This window comes from Agelaius tricolor, unplaced genomic scaffold (assembly GCF_023055355.1).
Source record: "Agelaius tricolor isolate 1412-34295 unplaced genomic scaffold, bAgeTri1.0.p SCAF_25, whole genome shotgun sequence".
Taxonomy (NCBI): Eukaryota; Metazoa; Chordata; class Aves; order Passeriformes; family Icteridae; genus Agelaius; species Agelaius tricolor.
Window position 1 is genome coordinate 11,175,169 of NW_027269285.1, and position 17,000 is coordinate 11,192,168.

At 51.8% G+C, this 17,000-nt stretch overlaps 2 protein-coding genes across 3 annotated transcripts; one reads left to right on the forward strand and one right to left on the reverse strand.

Annotated features, from left to right (window-relative positions):
* The first annotated feature begins 3,074 nt into the window (after positions 1-3,074).
* LOC139599879 (C-C motif chemokine 4 homolog) lies at positions 3,075-4,807 on the forward strand. Its single transcript, XM_071447568.1, has 3 exons — positions 3,075-3,332; positions 3,830-3,944; positions 4,393-4,807. The coding sequence occupies exons 1-3, from the start codon at positions 3,263-3,265 to the stop codon at positions 4,478-4,480; spliced, it is 273 nt and encodes a 90-aa protein (XP_071303669.1). The 5' UTR covers positions 3,075-3,262; the 3' UTR covers positions 4,481-4,807.
* A 6,253-nt stretch (positions 4,808-11,060) lies between these two features.
* Positions 11,061-16,726, reverse strand: TRIM50 (tripartite motif containing 50). 2 transcript variants are annotated; one of them, XM_071447843.1, is made up of 6 exons: positions 16,062-16,726; positions 15,318-15,413; positions 13,283-13,513; positions 13,117-13,178; positions 12,491-12,603; positions 11,061-11,993 (listed from the first exon to the last, which is right to left on the reverse strand). In XM_071447843.1, the coding sequence occupies exons 1-6, from the start codon at positions 16,497-16,499 to the stop codon at positions 11,422-11,424; spliced, it is 1,512 nt and encodes a 503-aa protein (XP_071303944.1). In that variant the 5' UTR covers positions 16,500-16,726; the 3' UTR covers positions 11,061-11,421. The 2 variants fall into 2 exon arrangements, with proteins under 2 accessions (XP_071303944.1, XP_071303945.1); XM_071447844.1 differs by having other exon boundaries at positions 13,156-13,178; positions 16,062-16,725.
* Between the last annotated feature and the right edge of the window lie 274 nt (positions 16,727-17,000).

Genomic DNA, 17,000 nt, shown 5'->3' on the forward strand with positions numbered 1-17,000 from the left:
TAGATTCCTAGAAACCAAGTAACTTGGCTTTGGGGTTATTTTTGGCTCTCAGCAGTAGAAAAGTTTCAGCCCTTACCAGTCCCCTATAAGACACACTACCTAAACTAAACTGATCCTAAACTGACTTAGGAAATTTTTGCTTTGATTAATTTCAAAATAGCCCCTGAGAGTCTAAAATAATTTGGGATGTGCTTGCTGACAAAGGGATTAAGGCACAGAGGTGTCCAGCTGCCTGAAAGGAAAAATCTCTCATTGAAAACATTTGAATAATCAAATCAGATCCCAAACTAATTCTTCTGTTTTCATGAAACTCGTCTTTTAGCAGAACATTCTCCACATTTTGGCACTGCGCATCTCAGGAGCAGGACGGGAGCACTTGGCTGGAGGTTCCGGATCTCCAGGTGCAACCCACAGATGCTTGAAGGCACAGTCAGAGGGGACAGCTCAGAGGCAAACCATGCTCCTCCATCCATGTACGAGTTATGTTCCCTGAGCAGCCAGACAGGATCCGAGAGAGCTGATGCTCACTCCCTCCTGGGCCAGCTGGAGTCCCTCGGAACGCCAGGTTCCCACCTCCTGCCTGGCTGGGCGGCCTGCTTGTGGAGGCAGGCTCTCTCCTCATCTTCCCAGGATGTTTGGAGACAAGCAAGATGACAGACAGAGTGAGGCAATGGGATATAGACTGATGAGTGAGCCTGCAAGGTGCCTCTTTGCAAAGGGAAAGATGGAAATGGGCCAGATCAGCTATGGAAGGGGATGCTCAGCTTGGCAAGAGCCATATTTGCTTCATGGGTTAGATCTGCCCTCCCCACCTTACTGAGAGACACCACCACAGCTCCCAGCAGGAGCCTTCCTGAGGGTGGGGACAAGTCTGGGGCATCTCCTGTGCCTTGTCCTCTGGAACCCTCCCTGCCCACCTGGAGCATGGAGCTAACTCCGCACGACTGGTGGAGAGCTGAAGGATATTGGGAAAACACCAGGTTATTTACAGAAGGTTCCTGGGGCAGTAACTGGAAATCTTTAATAGAAATAGGATGAGTCAGTACCCAGCGCTGCTAGGGGGAGTGCAGAGATGCCAGGGTGAGGTTGGGTTGCTCCATTTACATTATAAACCTTCCACTGTTATTTAGGAAGTATCTATCAAGACATCACCACTCCAAATAACAAAATGGAGACATTCCCCAGGAATGTCTGTGTTCCTATAGAGAACAGGAAATCCTTCTAAGAACATCTCACTACAGCTGGACAGCCCTCAGCTCTTCCCAGAGCACTCATTACCTCCCTGCCCAGCCTTCCCTCTCCTCCTCAGCAAGTCTGTCAGACCTCCATGGCTCTCTGTGTGGAGGGTGGTGTCTTCTTTCCAGTGACCCATCCCTGTCTCAGCCCTTGCCCAGCCTTCACAGAGCTGTTACTCTCTCCTACACATTGTACTGCTTCTCCAGTCACAGAATCACAGAATCACAGAATTTCTAGGTTGGAAGAGACCTTCAAGATCATCGAGTCCAGCCCATGTTCTAACACCTCAACTAGATCATGGTACCAAGTGCCACATCCAGTCTTTTTTTAAACACATCAAGGGATGGTGACTCCACCACCTCCCTGGGTAGATGATTCCAGTATTTGACCACTCTTTCTGTGAAAAACTTCCTTCTTAATTCTAGCCTGTATCTCCCTTGGCGCAGCTTGAGACTGTGTCCTCTTGTTCTGTCTGTTGTTGCCCAGAGAAAGAGACCGACCCCCAGCTCACCACAGCCACCCTTCAGGAAGTTGAAGAGAGTGATAAGGTCACCTCTGAGTCTCCTTTTCTCCAGGCTGAACAACCCCAGCTCCCTCAGTCGTTCTTCATACGGCTTGTGTTCCAAGCCCCTCAGCAGCCTCGTTGCTCTCCTTTGGACACGCTCAAGCATCTCAACGTCCCTCCTAAACTGAGGGGCCCAGAACTGGATGCAATACTCAAGGTGTGGCCTCACCAGTGCCGAGTACAGGCGAAGAATGACCTCCCTGCTCCTGCTGGCCACACTATTCCTGATACTAGCCAGGATGCCATTGGCCTTCTTGGCCACCTGGGCACACTGCTGGCTCACGTTCAGCGGACTGTCAACCAGCACGCCCAGGTCCCTTTCCTCCTGGGCACTGTCCAGCCACACCGTCCCCAGCCTAGAACGTTGCAGGGGGTTATTGTGGCCAAAGTGCAGGACTCAGCACTTGGACTGTGGTCTGTGGTCATTTTCTCTCATCAGCTAAGACAGGATACCCTTTTCTTCCCAACATCCTAGTTTCTGTCCATGCCCTCACCACATAGTTAATCTGCTCTTCATTTTCAGAATCACTGTTTCCTTCCTCACCCTGCTCCTGGAACTCCTTCTGCCTCATCTTCAGGGTTATCCACAAATATCCACACTTCTTTCAACTCTCTGCATCCTCATGCCCAGTCTACCAGTAGCTCTTGAAATGTAACTGTATATTCTTTATTTTAAAAAAGCAACAGTTTGATTAAATTGCAATTTAATGTCTCCTAATAGGACCTGGGGTGCATCAGGCAGTTCCAGGAGATAACAAGTAGCCCATCTCAGCACTCCTTTCCTTTAAATTAAGGAGGAAACTTGAGTGTTTCAGCTTCTCAGATTCCTCTTTCATGCCCACCACTACCTATGCCAGTGCCTGCAGTGCTGTCACAGTTGCAGGACATGCCCTGAGGCACCTCCAGCCATGGGGAACACATGCAGGACACTAGTGACAGCTCCCATCTCCTGCTCCTGGGGCACCAAGGGCTTTGCAAATATGGGAGAATCCTTGGTAAAGGAGACTTGTCTCTTTTTCCCTAACCAGCCTCATCCCACTAATGCTTCTGGCCCCTCCAGCATAGTTCTCTCATGGATACACTCTCCCCTCCAAGCTGCCAGGAAGGTTGGGTAACAGGGGACTTAGCAAATGCAGGAACCTCCACAGAGGAACTTCTTACTAAGGGACAGGCATGAGAGAAGCAGAAATAGCCACAGTGACTGTTTCATATCCTGTGTCACTGGGGAGGCACTGAATCGAGCAGGGAGCTTCACTCTTCCGGAGCTGGGGCTGCCCTGTTCCATCACGAGACTGCAGCACAAGTGGACTCTGGTGGAAATTCCACCATGCCTACGCAAGCTCTGCACAGACCTCTCGCTCCATAAATTGAGAGGCTGCTGATGGTCTCAGCATCAGACAGCAAAGACGCTTCCAAGCTACCCTTGCCTGCTCCAGCTCCAGCCACCACTTCTCCAGCAACATGAAGGTGTTTGTGGTTGCCCTCACTGTCCTCATCGCTGCCTTCTGCTACCAGACCTCTGCTGCTCCACGTAAGTCCAGGGTCTCCTCACCTTCCCGAAGTGGGGACAGGAGAGATGTCGCTGCTGGGACAGCCCCTTCTGACAGCAATTCCACTCTGGGTCTCTCCCTCTGTCCCACCATCTTCTGGCAGGTGCTCCAGGGCTGTGGGACAAGAAGAGCTCAAAGACCATTAGCATAAAAGCTAAAGGTTTGCTACCTTTTTTAGGGTAAAAGCACAACCATGCCCCCCATCCCTGCTACAGGGATCAAATGTGGGCACCCTGAGTAGGGCTAGGGCTGGCCAGATTTGGGCTGGGAGATGTTGCCTGGTGGCATGGGCTGTGTCAATGCTAGCTCAGGGTAAACCCAGCAGGGAAATAACTGAAGGAAGAAGAAAAAAGACCCCATCTTTTCTCTTCCTCCTCCACATAATCCCTGCTCCCTAGACCCAGGGATGGGTAATCCCAGCTCCCTGCCTTGTCCCCCATCCCTTTGCACTGCTCATGACTGTCTTTGCCCTTCACAGTTGGCTCCGACCCACCAATCTCCTGCTGCTTCTCCTATGTCTCACGGCAGCTGCCCCGCAGCTTTGTGAAGGATTACTACGAAACCAACAGCCAGTGCTCCCAGCCTGCTGTCGTGTGAGTCCCTCCTCCGGGGCAGGGTGGTTTTGGGCTGAGGAGCCAGGGAGGGAAAGGCCCTTTTCCAAAGACAGGGAAGGAAAGCTGGGATAGACAAGAAGAACAAGGTGATGCTTGGAGCACAAAAGCCATATGCTGCTCCTGCTCTACCCCTTTGCAGATAAAACTGGTGGCTGCTGGATAAGATGGGCAAGGCATGGAGCTGCTCATCTTTGGGAGAGGCAGGACTTGGGCAGGGCTCTTGTCCTGGCCCTGGAAGTACCCAAGGCCAGGTTGGATGGGGCTTGAAATAACCTGCTCTAGTGGAAGATGTCCATGCCCATGGCAGGGAGTGGAACTGAATAAGCTTTAAGGTGCCCTCCAAAGCAAACCATTCCATAATTCTATGATTCTGTGATTCTCCATTCAGTGCTCTCCCACCAAAAACTGACCTCCTTGCACCCCACAGGTTCATCACCAGGAAGGGCCGGGAAGTCTGTGCCAACCCCAAGGAGGACTGGGTCCAGCAGTACGTGAATGAGCTGGAGCTGGACTGAGCTCCTGCACAGACCCAGCTACTCCATGTCCCCAGCTGCCGGGATGGACAAGCGTGACCAGCTGGGGTCGACTGGAAGTGCTTCAATGTCATTTAGAGCTAGCTGAAAAACTGAAAACATTCCAAAACCCAACTTAATGTTGTGCTATTTCATTTTTTGTAGGGGAGGGATCAGGTGCAATAACTCTGAGATAAAAAATATTTTTATTTAATATGTTTTTGGGTTTTTTTACCTGTAGACTCAGATTATATTTTCTGTATTTAAGTAACTATATTTTTGACATAAAATTAAATTCAGATGACAATAAATAAATATTTTTGTAAGAATCTTCTGTGTTTGCCTCTGTTACAATCCTTTGGGATGACAATAGCTGAAATGATAATAGTGACAGCAGGTTCTTTATTTCCTTTTCCACACTGTCAAAACTCCTACAAGCTTTCTGTGTCTGAACATCCTGTTTTGCAAAATAATAACAAGAAAAGCCATGAAGGAGGAGTTGTGAGAAAGGCAGGGATTCCATTCAGGTAACTTGTCTTAAGCTTTTTCTAAGTTATTTAATTTCCATTCATTATGACAATTGGAAGCTCATTAAATTCCATTTCTGGCCCCATTATAGTCAATCAAAATATTACCTTTAGGGGCTGAAATTTAACATATTGGCTGTTTTAGGGAAAGCTTTCTGAGAGCTACAGATAAAATGGATCAGCTATTTCCAGAGCCGAGGGTGGAAAAAATATGTTTCACTGCAAGAATTTTAGAATTATTTCATTAAGCTCTCATTTAGCTGAGACATGAAGCTTGGCAGATATTCCCTTAGTAATACTTTGACTCCAAAACTTGCTCATCTCTGGAGATGCCTGTCCAGAGATGATCATGCCAGACCCCAGCCCAGGGCAGGACCTGCCCCTGCAAGGAAACATTTCCCCTGGTCCCCCCCTGCAGCTGAAGGAAAGGGACCTCACCTTAGTGAAGGTATTTCCCATGTCCTTGATGGCATTTCCCACACCACTGATTGCTCTGATCAGCTCTGGACAGGATCTGTTGGATCAGCAAAGAGTATTTGGGTTCCTCCTGCCTGGATCTCTGGTGCACTCCACGGAACAATGCTCAGCTTACCACACTGAGTTTCCATACTGGATTTGGGATTTCAAACATAAACACCAGCAGGACACAGGCCAGCAGGGCAGGAGGCAGCCCTGGGAAGGGGTGACCTTGAGGAAAGGGTGGATGGTGAGCAGAGAGAGGAGGATCAGGTGGGGCTGGGAGGAATCAGGGGGATGTGGGTGTGTCTGAGGGAGGAAGGAACACATCACTCCTCACTCGGGGAGCTGCAGCCCCTGGCTCCTCAGCCCATGGGGCCCTGTGCATCCCATCTGTCATCCCACCCCAGTGCTCACAGCATCCAACTTAAAATAGAGGAGGGAAAAAAAAACCCTGAGAGGAGGGAAGTGAGGTAGAGAGCGGGACCAGAGCCCCCTTCCCTGAGACGCTGCTGGGAGAGGAGGGAGCCCATGGCTGGGAGATTTAGATGGACAATGCCACCGGCATGTGAAGGGGTTGGCTTTGGTGAAAGCCTGGACTCACCAGACCCTGCACAGCCCAGGGCCAGCTCCAGAAGGCAGACTCATCTTGGCCACTGAGTACCAGCCACCCTGAGTGCTTCTGGATAGATTCACCCTGAGGACTGAGATTGGCACAAAGCCCAGTGCCTAGAGCTGCCCTCACTCCAGGGAACAGCAGGAACAGAAGACAGGAGGGGGAAGAGGTGTGTTGGGATTATCCCAAAATCACTTGAGCCTTCACAGTCCCTCTTGGATACAAACCCTGCCTGCCTCTGTGGCACTGGGAGCAGTCCCACAGCCTCAGATTTCTTGTGGAAGGGCACAGGGTCATCCAGTGAATACCATCCAGCCCGGGCAATGCTGGAGCCTGCGGCAGACAGGCTGTCTGTCTTGTGCAGTGTGCTAAAGCACCCAGGGCGCATTCCAGCCTCCCACAGCCCCGCCCTCCCCCTCCGCTCCAGGGTACCTCAGCTGGCTCCTCACTGCTATTCTGGGAGCCTGCAGGAGCCCAGAATTACTCATGTCGTTCTTGATCTTGCACCCGCCTGTGTGTGACAGCTCAGAAGAGCGCGAGGAGCTGCAACTTCACACCCCCAGCAAAGAGGTGAGAACTGAGCACCTTCTGCAGAGGATGAGGAATGGCTCAGAGCAGGCAGGGGCTGCACTACCCATGGCACCATCAGCTTAGATCCTCACCCAGGGGTCACCCTGCCATGTGTCCTGGATATATTTGTGGTTGTGCAGCTGTTTGAGGCTGATTTTGCTGCTAGAGCTGAAGCATGCAAGGAGACCGTCACACCATGCAATCCTTACGTCACAGAATCATGGAATCATAAAATCATGGAATAGCTTCAGTTTGAAGGGACCTCAAAGCTCATCCTGTTCCACCCCCTGCCATGGGCAGGGACACTTTCTGTCCTTGCAGGCCCCCAGCCTGGTAATAATTACATTGACTCCATGATTCACAGAAGGCTGATCAATCACTTTATTAAACTATACTTATTAAGAAACCCATTGCTTTTATAGACAGTTACAATACAGGTGGACCCAATTGGTCCTTCAAACACCATCACCACTGGTCAAACAAGAAACCACCCTTTGGTAAACAAATCTCCGTAACACATTCCACATGTTCACAACAACAGGGACAGCAAGTGAAGATAAGAATTATATATCATTCTTTTCTCTGATCTTCTCACAGCCTTTCCCAGCACAATGCCTGGGAAAGTTGTGCTGCTCTCTGTAGCCAGAGAGCTGCTGCCACAACCTTCCACTATCCAGGTTGCTTCAAGCCCCATCCAACCTGGCCTTGGACACTGCCAGGGCTGGGGCAGCAACAGCTGCTCTGGGCAACCTGTGCCAGGGCCTCCCCATCCTCATGGTAAAGAGTTTTTTCTGCCCAGGAAGTTCACGCCTGGGGCTCAGGGCTAATTGTGGTGCTCATTCCTCCCATAAACAGTCCCATGGGGTGCTCAAGCAGGTGGACACCAGAATCACAGAACATGCTGAACTAGAAGAGATCCTTAAGCTTAACAGAAGGAGAGAAAAGTGGAGTTGGGACCAAGAGGAGGGTGGTTTTCTGCAGAATTTTCTCTGGATTCAGATCAAAACAAGAACAATGCTGTTAAAGGGGTTTGGAATTTGTAAATTATTCATCCTGAAATCAGAGTGTGGAATTTATTGAATGTTTTGCACAATGTATATAAAAATAATTCTCTTTTTTTTTGGTTTTGTGGGCGTTGGTTTGTTTGGTAAAGTTTTTTGATTTTTTGTTTGGTTTTTTTTGACAAAAGTCCTGAGCAAGCCTAGCTGTGAACAAAAATTCAATCATTACTATGATAAGAATATCATTATTATATATGCATATGTCTCCATATTTGCTGTTTACATCACTCTACTGTGTCTGTAGGCATTTTGAGGCACACCAAATACCAGAGGAATTGGAGGGTGGAGTCCAGATTCTCACAGAAGGAGGAGCAGGGCTGTGCAGATGGGGTGTGGATTGAAGCCAGTCAATGTTCATGGTCTGAGCTGTTACATCTCCACTTTTCAGAGAGGAATTAGACACACTGAAGGGAAAATGTTTGTTCACCCAGAAGTGCCAATTCTGTACCTTCCTCCCCATCCCCAGGGCCCTGGTTTGCCACAGGGAGGGGAGGCTCAGTCTCCAGAACAGCTCTTCCCAGAGACACCATGAGCAGGGGGTGTGTCACTTCTGAAGCACAAGAATCCAAAAATATAATGTAAAAGGGGATGAGTTTGTTAGCTGCATACAAAAGTAGTGTTTTCCTAAAGTGGTGCAATACCCCAGTCTTCCAGGGCTAAGGAAGACACATAAGTATTACAGAAGAAATAGTGCCTGGCTGCTGCCCTTCCCTGTGATGGCCAACAAAAGGCAGAAGTGGCCTGGAGGACCCAAAAGAACATTTCTGCTGAGTTCTTAGAAAGATGCAGACGATGATTCACATCCCTCTGAGATGATGAAGCATTTTCTTCTGGAAGAGAAGGGTGCAACATTTTTAAGAAAGCACATTTCTAAATCTGCAGGTCTGTTAACTGTGCTGAATCATAACAAGGGACACTGCCAGTGCCTGGGAGTGAGGAAACTGCCCCGGAGCCAATGCCTAAAGTGTTACTTTAATCTATTGATTGCTCAGAAAAACAGTAACATCCAATCCATGGTCCCTCTGCTGGATTTGGTATCTCAAGGGATTCCTGCCTTCAGCCAAACCACACCCCTTGAGCAGAACAGTCCTTGGCTGGGGTAATAGATGGACTCGCTGACTTTAGAGGTGTTTTCTAACCTGAACAATTCCATGATTCTATGATTCTCTGCTGTGCTGTGCAGCCGTTCCCTCTGGATGAGGCTGAGCAGGATCTGGTCCTTGCAGGACAGGGTCTGTGTGGAGGCTATAGCCAGACATCTATGCACTGCCTTCGAGGATAGGGACAAACTCGCCATGGCTTAGAGAGAAATCCTGCTTGCAAATCACCCCAGGATCAGTTTCGGGGCAGCAGGGAGCTCCCAAAGCCAGGTCCCAGTGCTCCCAGCTGCTCTCCAGCTGCCAACCAGTCTAGGCATCAGAGGGCAGACTGGTATGCTCCAAGCAGTTCCTTAGAAGCACGTGATGCAGAGTCCACCAGATGGAAAATCTGGGAGCCTACTCAGAACTATCTCATACCTTTGACCTCCACTGTCCTTCTCGGGGGAGGCAGATTCATGATTGCTAGAAACACTTTGGATGCTGCATTGGGGTGAGCTCACATCCTTTCTACTCATTCATTTCCTCCCCTGCTTGCAAGATCTCTGAATTGTTGCACTTCCTTCTGCTTCTTCTGGAAACACTTTACCCACCCAGGCCTGCAGCAAGTGCCACTTGTCCGTCACCTGCCAGGATCAGGTTGCTCTGGACAGTTTCTATTCCATCACCTCCTCCCACTCCTGGTTCAGTGACATTTTCCCTGGTTCCTTCCCTGCACAACAGGTTTCTGTGGCTGGCCTCACTACTCCCTCCACCAACTGCCTCTGCTTTCAGCTCTTTGTTAAGGCTGTGAAGTTTATGTCCTTTCTTATTTCCTCAGGCTCCATAAACTTCTCCATGGAGTGAATATAAGATCATAATCTCCATGTAATATCTCCAGGGTGTCAATGCACTGCAGGAACCCACTGAGATCTATCATCCTGCTCCTTCCTGGGATGTGGCAAAGCTGTGACTAAGCTTGTCTCACTAGTCTGTTTTCTCTGTTGTGCAGCCACCAAAAGAAAGATCCTGAAGGAATGTGGGACTCCCCAAAACACAGCAAAACTCAGTCAAGAGGAACTGCTCTCCCAGTCCAGCTAATTTATTCACTAGAAGACTCCTAAAGCATCAACCAGGACATCCCCAGAGAATTGGAGAGAGACAATTTACAAGGGCCTGGAGTGGCAGGACAAGGGGGAATGGCTGCCCAGTGCCAGAGGGCAGGGTTAGATGAGTTATGGGAATGAATTCTTCCCTCTGAGGGTGGGGAGGCCCTGGCACAGGTTGCCCAGTGAAGCTGTGGCTGCCCCAGCCCTGGAAGTGTCCAAGACCAGATTGGGCAGGGCTTGGAGCAACCTGATCTAGTGGAAAGTGTCACTGCCCATGGCAGGGGGTAGAACAACATGAGCTTTAAAGTCCTTTCCAACCCAAACCAGTTCAGGACTCTATGAGCTGAGCATTTCAGACTGTATTTTACTAAATCTCATTTTATCTCATTTTTTATCTCATTTTATTTGCATTGAAGTGGACTTCAAATTAGGCAGCTTCTTGATTTCTGTCTGAAGGACACACTGCATAGCCACTCCAGCTGGTAATCCAGGGCTGGTGGCACTGCTTGCACCCCATGTGCCATGGGGTAGTGTCTTGTGCACCCAGGGCAGTGTCTCCTCCTCCTGGCCCTGTGCAAAGAGACCACGGCCCCACTCAGGTTCAGATGAGCTTTTCCCCCAGTAACACATTGGCAGCCTGTTCAAGGCAAGAGCCTTGGGGCAGCAAGACAGCCTGGAGGAGAAGGGATGTACCAGGGGATGGACAGACCAAAGGTGAACACTGGAGACAGAGTTTGGGCTATTTTTCTTTCCCTGGATCTTGCAGCCCTGAAGTACCCCTGCCCTGTGATGGGCAACTCCCCACACTTGGAGCTTTTCCACTCATGGGGTTTTGAAGGGGGGTGGAGGGGCTGGAGCTAACAGACCTGTAGGGATCTCCTGAGCAGGGGACCAGAGACAACAGCCCAGGGACCACCCACATCCAAACAGATGTCCTCTCTCTTCACCCCAGGCCCCAGTACCACAAGGCTGGGGTGAAGCCACCACACAGGCATCTGCCACTCCCAAATCCCTGCCTGGAGAGTGCGGCTGCGTCCCACAGATGCCACAGTGGGATCTCTAGAGGATCCTCTGGGCTAGAGAGAATCAGGTCCAGCAGCACCCTTTGCTTTCTGAGATATTTCAGAGTAGCAGCAGTAGTACCATTAACCACACAAGGTTCCCCAAATCAAGCCTTTATTGCTTTATTCCAATACAATTCACATCAAAGTCAGCACTACATGGCAGGCTGGGCACATACGCTGCTCCAGCAGCCTGTGAGATGAGTATCAGGGCATCAGCGATCAGGGGACTCCCCTGTCCCCACTAGTGGCACAGAGGGTTATGGCACATTCCTGCTGCAAAGTGCCTTCCCAACACATGGCACACAGTGGGTGTCACACATGGCAGGTCACTCCAGCAGCCAGAACTATGTGAGAATCCTGTCAGGACACTCACTGGGGCACTGAGGTTTTCCCCTAGTGCTGCCCCACTCACCAGGAGAAGCTGGTTGGGCTCCCAGGTCTCTACCCAAACCACGGCAGCCACTCTCACAAGATGATGCATCCAGTCCCCTGTGGGTCCCTGACCCAGGAGATCACCAAGGGTTCTGCATTTCTGCCCCCCAAAAAAGCACCCAAGAAAAAGAGAGGCCGGAGATTGCCTGAGAACTTGTCAGTGAAGGTGTAAATGTGGGAGCGGTCGCTCACGTTGTAGAAGGAGATCTCTCCCGCCTCGTAGTCCAGGAAGATCCCGACGCGCCGGGGCCTCACACTCAGGGTCACGGGGGACACGGGTACGGTCAGGGCCTCGTAGGTGCCCCCGTTTTGCAGCCGCAGCACCCAGTAACCATTGTTGGGGGAGAAGAGGACAGAGCCTTTCCGGCCAGCAGCCTCTCGACACAGCCCCAGGCCCCACTCAGGCTTGTCTCCCACCTGCACCTCCCAGTAGTGGCGGCCCGAGAAGAAGCTGGGGCTGCCCAGCACCGCTGGGGCGCTGCCGAACCTCCTGGGGCTGTCAAAGAGGGACAAAAGCAGCTTCTTGCTCCCGCGCCGGACGCTCTTGCGGTCCTCAGACACAGAGAGGTCTGGGTGTGCTGTCTCTGGGTCCAGAATCACGTCCACTGAACAGAGAGAAGGATGGAAGGATGGACAAGGCTTCAGGCATCTGCAGGCACAGACACAAGCAGGTGCCTGTGACCTGAATGCTGGGCTCTCCCAAACCATCCCACATCCCACAATTATTTGCTGTGGTTTTGCACAGCTTCCAGCACTGCCTGGGGGGGAATGTAATATAGAAAATGAGCCACATCAAAATACTTGGTGTCAGGCTGCAGAGCCAAATGTGCTTTCTGAAGCAAACCTTGCTTCAGAGAGAGGTCTGAAAGCAAGACGTCATGGGCAACATGGTGCTTGAAACCCCCGAGGGACATCCTGGGCTTCAGGGTCCCCTCACAATCCATCCAAGACCACAACAAAGGTCTTCCCACCATGAAACCAGCCTGAACTCATCAGTGCACAACCCTGGAGCAGCTGGACAAAGCTTATTGGAAAAACCTCCCTGTGCCCCAGGGTACTGGAGAAAACCAGAACCCAAATGTGCCAGGAGCTGCCCCCTCACCTTTGAACTTCTTCAGCATGTCCCTCATGCCCAGGCAGCGCTCAGGAATGCTGTAGTTTTCCTTCAGGGTCACAGACACAGCCTTGAGAGATTGGAATTTTACCCCTTCACACCTGAGAAGGGAGGGATGTCCTTGGATTGTATCCATAGCCAGCACCATGGCCCCTCTCCGGCTGGGAGGGGGGTCAGTGCCCTTTTGGTGCCCTTTGTCTCCCTGGAGCTCGGGCTGGGAAGAGCACTGGGGATAATTACTTGCATATTGGCAATCCAAATGAGATCAGAATTAAACGATACAGGGAGCAGCAATGCCAGGCCTGGGGAAGGAAGGAACAAAGCCACTGGGCAGCACATCCCTTAGGAGGGGATGCAGCTCACATGTCACAACCCAGGCAAGGCCTTGGCTCTGAGCCCCTGGAAAACCTCTGAGGGATTGTCTCAGTCCCTCCTGTGTCTACCCCAGGAAGACCAAAGCAGATGCTGGGCAGGGAGGATGGGGTGGCTGTTGTGGAACAGATGCAAACATCTGCCTCAAAGGCTGGAGGCATCCAGGACAGTAGGAGGAACAGCCATGGTGCCTGCCATAGAATAACCATGGGTACCCGCCAAGAATAATCATGGGTACCTACCAGGAATAATCATGGCACCTATCAGGAAAAATCACCCACCTACTCAGGATGCTTTTCATGTCCTAGAAGAAGACAAAAACGACTCTGGGTTTGTCTGGGCCAAGCCACCCACCCAGGTGACACAGGCACCAGGGCTGAATTAGTGGTGCTGGTGGCAAAGCCTAACCTTGAGCAGCCCATCAGCTGGCTGCTGGCTCTTCCCTTTTATCTCCAGGATCAGCTCCTCCAGCAAGCACTTCTCCTCCACCAGCCTGGCCAGGTTTTCATTAATCAGCAGCAGAATCTGCTTCTCTTCCTCCTCCAGCTTCTGGAGCAGTAGCTTCTCCTCATCAGCCAGCAGCCGATGCAGCTTCCCAAACTCACTCACAATCCTCTCCCGCTTTTTCTTTACTGTCTCCTTGGGATAAGAAGATTCATGGGTTGAATGTTATCCAGGCAGCCAAGACAGAGCCAGATGCTCCGGCATCCATGCCCGGCATCAGGCCCTGGGAAAATACTGCATTTTTATGATAAGTGCATGAATTTAAAAAACAGCCAGAGGCAAACTTGTGCTTCCACCTCACTGTAGCTCCTGCTCTGCATCCTTGGTTTACCAGCAGCAGGACTTTGCCTGGGGCATTGCTGCTCAGCTGTACCCCAGAGGTCTGGGGTGTGTTGAGCTGCAAGGAGGTGCCCTCAGGTATCGGGGTAGGTTTTTATTACAAGTCATACCTGCAGCCAAATCCAGGCTAATAAACTGCTCAGGCAGGTGGACAATGCTGGAAAAATCCCCAGTTAAGAGCAAGAGGTAGAAAAGTCATAAAATCATGGAATGGTTTCAGTTGGAAGGGATCTTAAAGATCATCTGCTTCCACCCCCTGCCATGGGCAGGGACACCTTGCACTAGACCAGGTTGCTCCAAGCCCAATCTAGCCTGGCCTTTGACACTTTCAGGAACGAGGCAGTCAAAGCTTCTTTGGGCAACCTATGCCATGGCCTCAGCACCCTCACATGGAGGAATTTCTTCCTTATATCTAATCTAAATCTCTCCTCTCTTAGTGTAAGACAGTTCCCTCATATCCTGTCTCTATCTGCCATGTAAAGGAAGCCCTGGGGATGTGGAGGATGGAAAGGCAGAGCCCAGGAAGCTCCCCAGGTTTCACTACAAGGTGAAGAACCAGCAATTGGCAGGGTCTGCCAGTGCCTTAGGGCTTTTCACCTCATCCCTAAAAGCTGGCTGGAAACCTGGAGCTGCAGAGACACTCTGCAGTGAGCTTGGGCCAGGAAACCTCAGAATGAAGAAGATAAAGAAAAGGAAATTTAACTTCCTTTTTTTTTCCCCATCCAAGTACTTGAACCTGAGTCATGAAGACTTGATAAGCCAGGACAGCCTCTTCCCCCCACCATTCACATGGGAATCTTTGCTCTTTTTGCTATAAAAGCACAACCAAAGGAAACTGGAGGCAGCTGAGCCACGACCCTGAGCCCTGACTCAGGCAGATGGGAGGACAGTGACACAGCTCTCACAATCTCTGTCCTTCTCCTCCAGTGGGGACAGAGGGCTCATAGGGACATCCTTAAAACCCACCACCACTTGTCTGGATTGCCACAGGCAAGGGAGCTGAGTGAAAAACTAGGGGAATTCAGAGAAACCTGTCTTCCCTGCCAGAGTTGATTAACCATCTGCTCAAATTCAGGGTTGGATAACTCATTTCCTTTCATTTCCTTTTCTGCATTTACTTTTACTTTCCAGCTTTCACTCCAAGAGATTTGAAAACCAGCTGTTTGCTGGTGTCTGCTCTTCCCAGAACTGTCTGGAGTGGGACAGAGTTGCAATAATTCAGCTTTTTTTTTTCTTATGAAAACACTTCTGGTTCCTATTGCTGTGGAGTGGAGCTCACCATACAGCTCATGCCTGGCTTGAAACTCAAGCACATGTTGTAAAACAAAAGGCAATAAAAAATAGCCATGTCTACTTGTTTAACCAGCATAAAGTCCTCATGATTCCAGAGAATCTGGCATGCTCCTCCTTGCAAATCTTTTTATAGAGCTGCACACGGCTACTGAGCCTGGCTTCCAGCATTGCTCATACATGTGACAGCAGAACACAGCCTGGAGACAATGATAAATCTGTGTCCCCAGACAAGATCATTCAGGGTGGTTTTTTCTGAAATCCTGATATCTCTGAAGCTCATTCTTTAAGAATTAAGACAGGCACCTGCCTTGCACTCCTGGGTTTTCATCCTTTCTGCTGACTCATGCTTCTTCACCTCCTCCACTTCCTTTAAGAGACTCTCCAGGGATTTCTGGAGTTTGACCTGGAAAGAGGAAAAATGGGCTCAACTCACCCCAACAGCACCCGCTGAGCACTGCAAGTTGGCTGGGTCTCCTCTGCCGGGGGAGAGACACTGACCCAGTGCCAGGCAGTGCCAGGCACTGGCACCCAAACAAAGCAGCTGTGCTCTTCACTCAGCTCACAGTGTTAACCCTCCCCATGCTCCGCAGGTTTCCCCTATGTTTTTCCGCACTATTAAGGTTCTGGACACCAAAGCGACAGCCCTCTTTCAATGCTGGGGTGAAGGGTGGATGGTGGTACTCTCAGGATCATAGCTCGGATGTGGGATTTGGGTGCCAGCATTCCTCTACCGGGGCAAAATGTTCTCTGGGACCCACCAGCTCAGCTTCTCCAGGGGTTGTGAGTGGGCAGGGAGCCAGGCTGCGTCCCTGAGCTGGATGGACGGGGTGAGCCTGGGTCCACCAACAGTTTGGAAGATAAGGCAGGTCCAGCTTTATCCCTGCAGCGAGGGCGGCTGGGGGGGTGGGGGGGGGGAGGTCACCGTCTGCGCTACCCCTCCTTCTGCTTTCCCAGCGGTGCCACTGAGCATGCTGGGGTGCCGGTGGCCGCACACCCCCGTGCCAGAGTGCCTCGGGGCAGGACAGGGACCCGGTGCCTCACCCTCCCGTACCTTGTAGACGTGCGCCGCCTCCTCGATGGGGTACACGGTGTGCGGGCGGTGCTGCAGGGACTCCCGACACACCACGCAGATGGGCTCCTCGTCCTCCTCGCAGAACAGCTTCAGCCGCTCGTCGTGCTGAGGGCACAGGGGGGTCCCCGGCTCCAGCTCGGGCCCCAGGCCGCCCCGCAGCCCCAGCTGGCGGATGCTCTCCACGATGTTGGCCAGCTGCCGGTTGGGTCGGAAGCCGCTGCGGTGGCAGGAGGCCCGGCACTGCGGGCAGGAGAAGGGCCCGTCGGCCCACAGCCCCTTGTCCTGGCAGTGCTTGGCGATGCAGCCTCGGCAGAAGTTGTGGCCGCAGTCGATGCTGACCGGCTCGCTCATGTACTCCAGGCAGATGGGGCAAATGGCCTCCTCCTGCAGCCGCTCCAGGGCACCTGCCAGCGCCATGGTGGCCCGCTGGGTCTCCACGGGCGCTTCCCTCGGCCCTCGTCAGCCAGCAAAGGTGGGCTCCCAGGCAGGCATGGCTGGCACAGCCCCACGGCGAGGAAGAACGGGCAGTGCCATGAAAGCCTGGAGGACGAGCCGGCCTCGCTACCGGGTAGTACCGGCCCCGGAGCCTCCGTGCTGCTGGGGGGAGGAGCTGGCACGGGCCGGGACAGCTGCAGCCAGCCCCAAAGGCTGGGACTGCCTCCAGCCCGGCGGGGCAAAGCCAGAGAAAATCCCGGCGGGGAGAGCGGGACAGATTAGGAAGCACCAGAACTAACCCAGAGACAGCCCCGGGCGGGGACGGTGGTGGAGATGGGGTCGGGTCTGGTGATGGCTGAGCTCAGCAGCCCCGTGGAGCCCCTGAGGCACCTGCCCGCTGACCAGAGATGTTGGCCGAGGTAAAGGACCCTTCTCCACACCAACAATTGTGCCAAAACATCCGCCGTGATACCCACCCACTGC

Bases quoted from the DNA above. Each gene is read 5' to 3' on its own strand.
- TRIM50 (XM_071447843.1), bottom strand. From the start codon at position 16,499: ATGGCGCTGGCAGGTGCCCTGGAGCGGCTGCAGGAGGAGGCCATTTGC. The intron at 13,179-13,282 runs GTTAGGCTTTGC...GTCTTCTTCTAG, and splicing joins CAGCTGATGGGCTGCTCAAG to GACATGAAAAGCATCCTGAG. The intron at 12,604-13,116 runs GTAGGTACCCAT...CTCCCTTCTCAG, and splicing joins AGGTGCCATGATTATTCCTG to GTGTGAAGGGGTAAAATTCC.
- LOC139599879 (XM_071447568.1), top strand. From the start codon at position 3,263: ATGAAGGTGTTTGTGGTTGCCCTCACTGTCCTCATCGCTGCCTTCTGC. The intron at 3,333-3,829 runs GTAAGTCCAGGG...TGCCCTTCACAG, and splicing joins CCAGACCTCTGCTGCTCCAC to TTGGCTCCGACCCACCAATC. The intron at 3,945-4,392 runs GTGAGTCCCTCC...TGCACCCCACAG, and splicing joins TGCTCCCAGCCTGCTGTCGT to GTTCATCACCAGGAAGGGCC.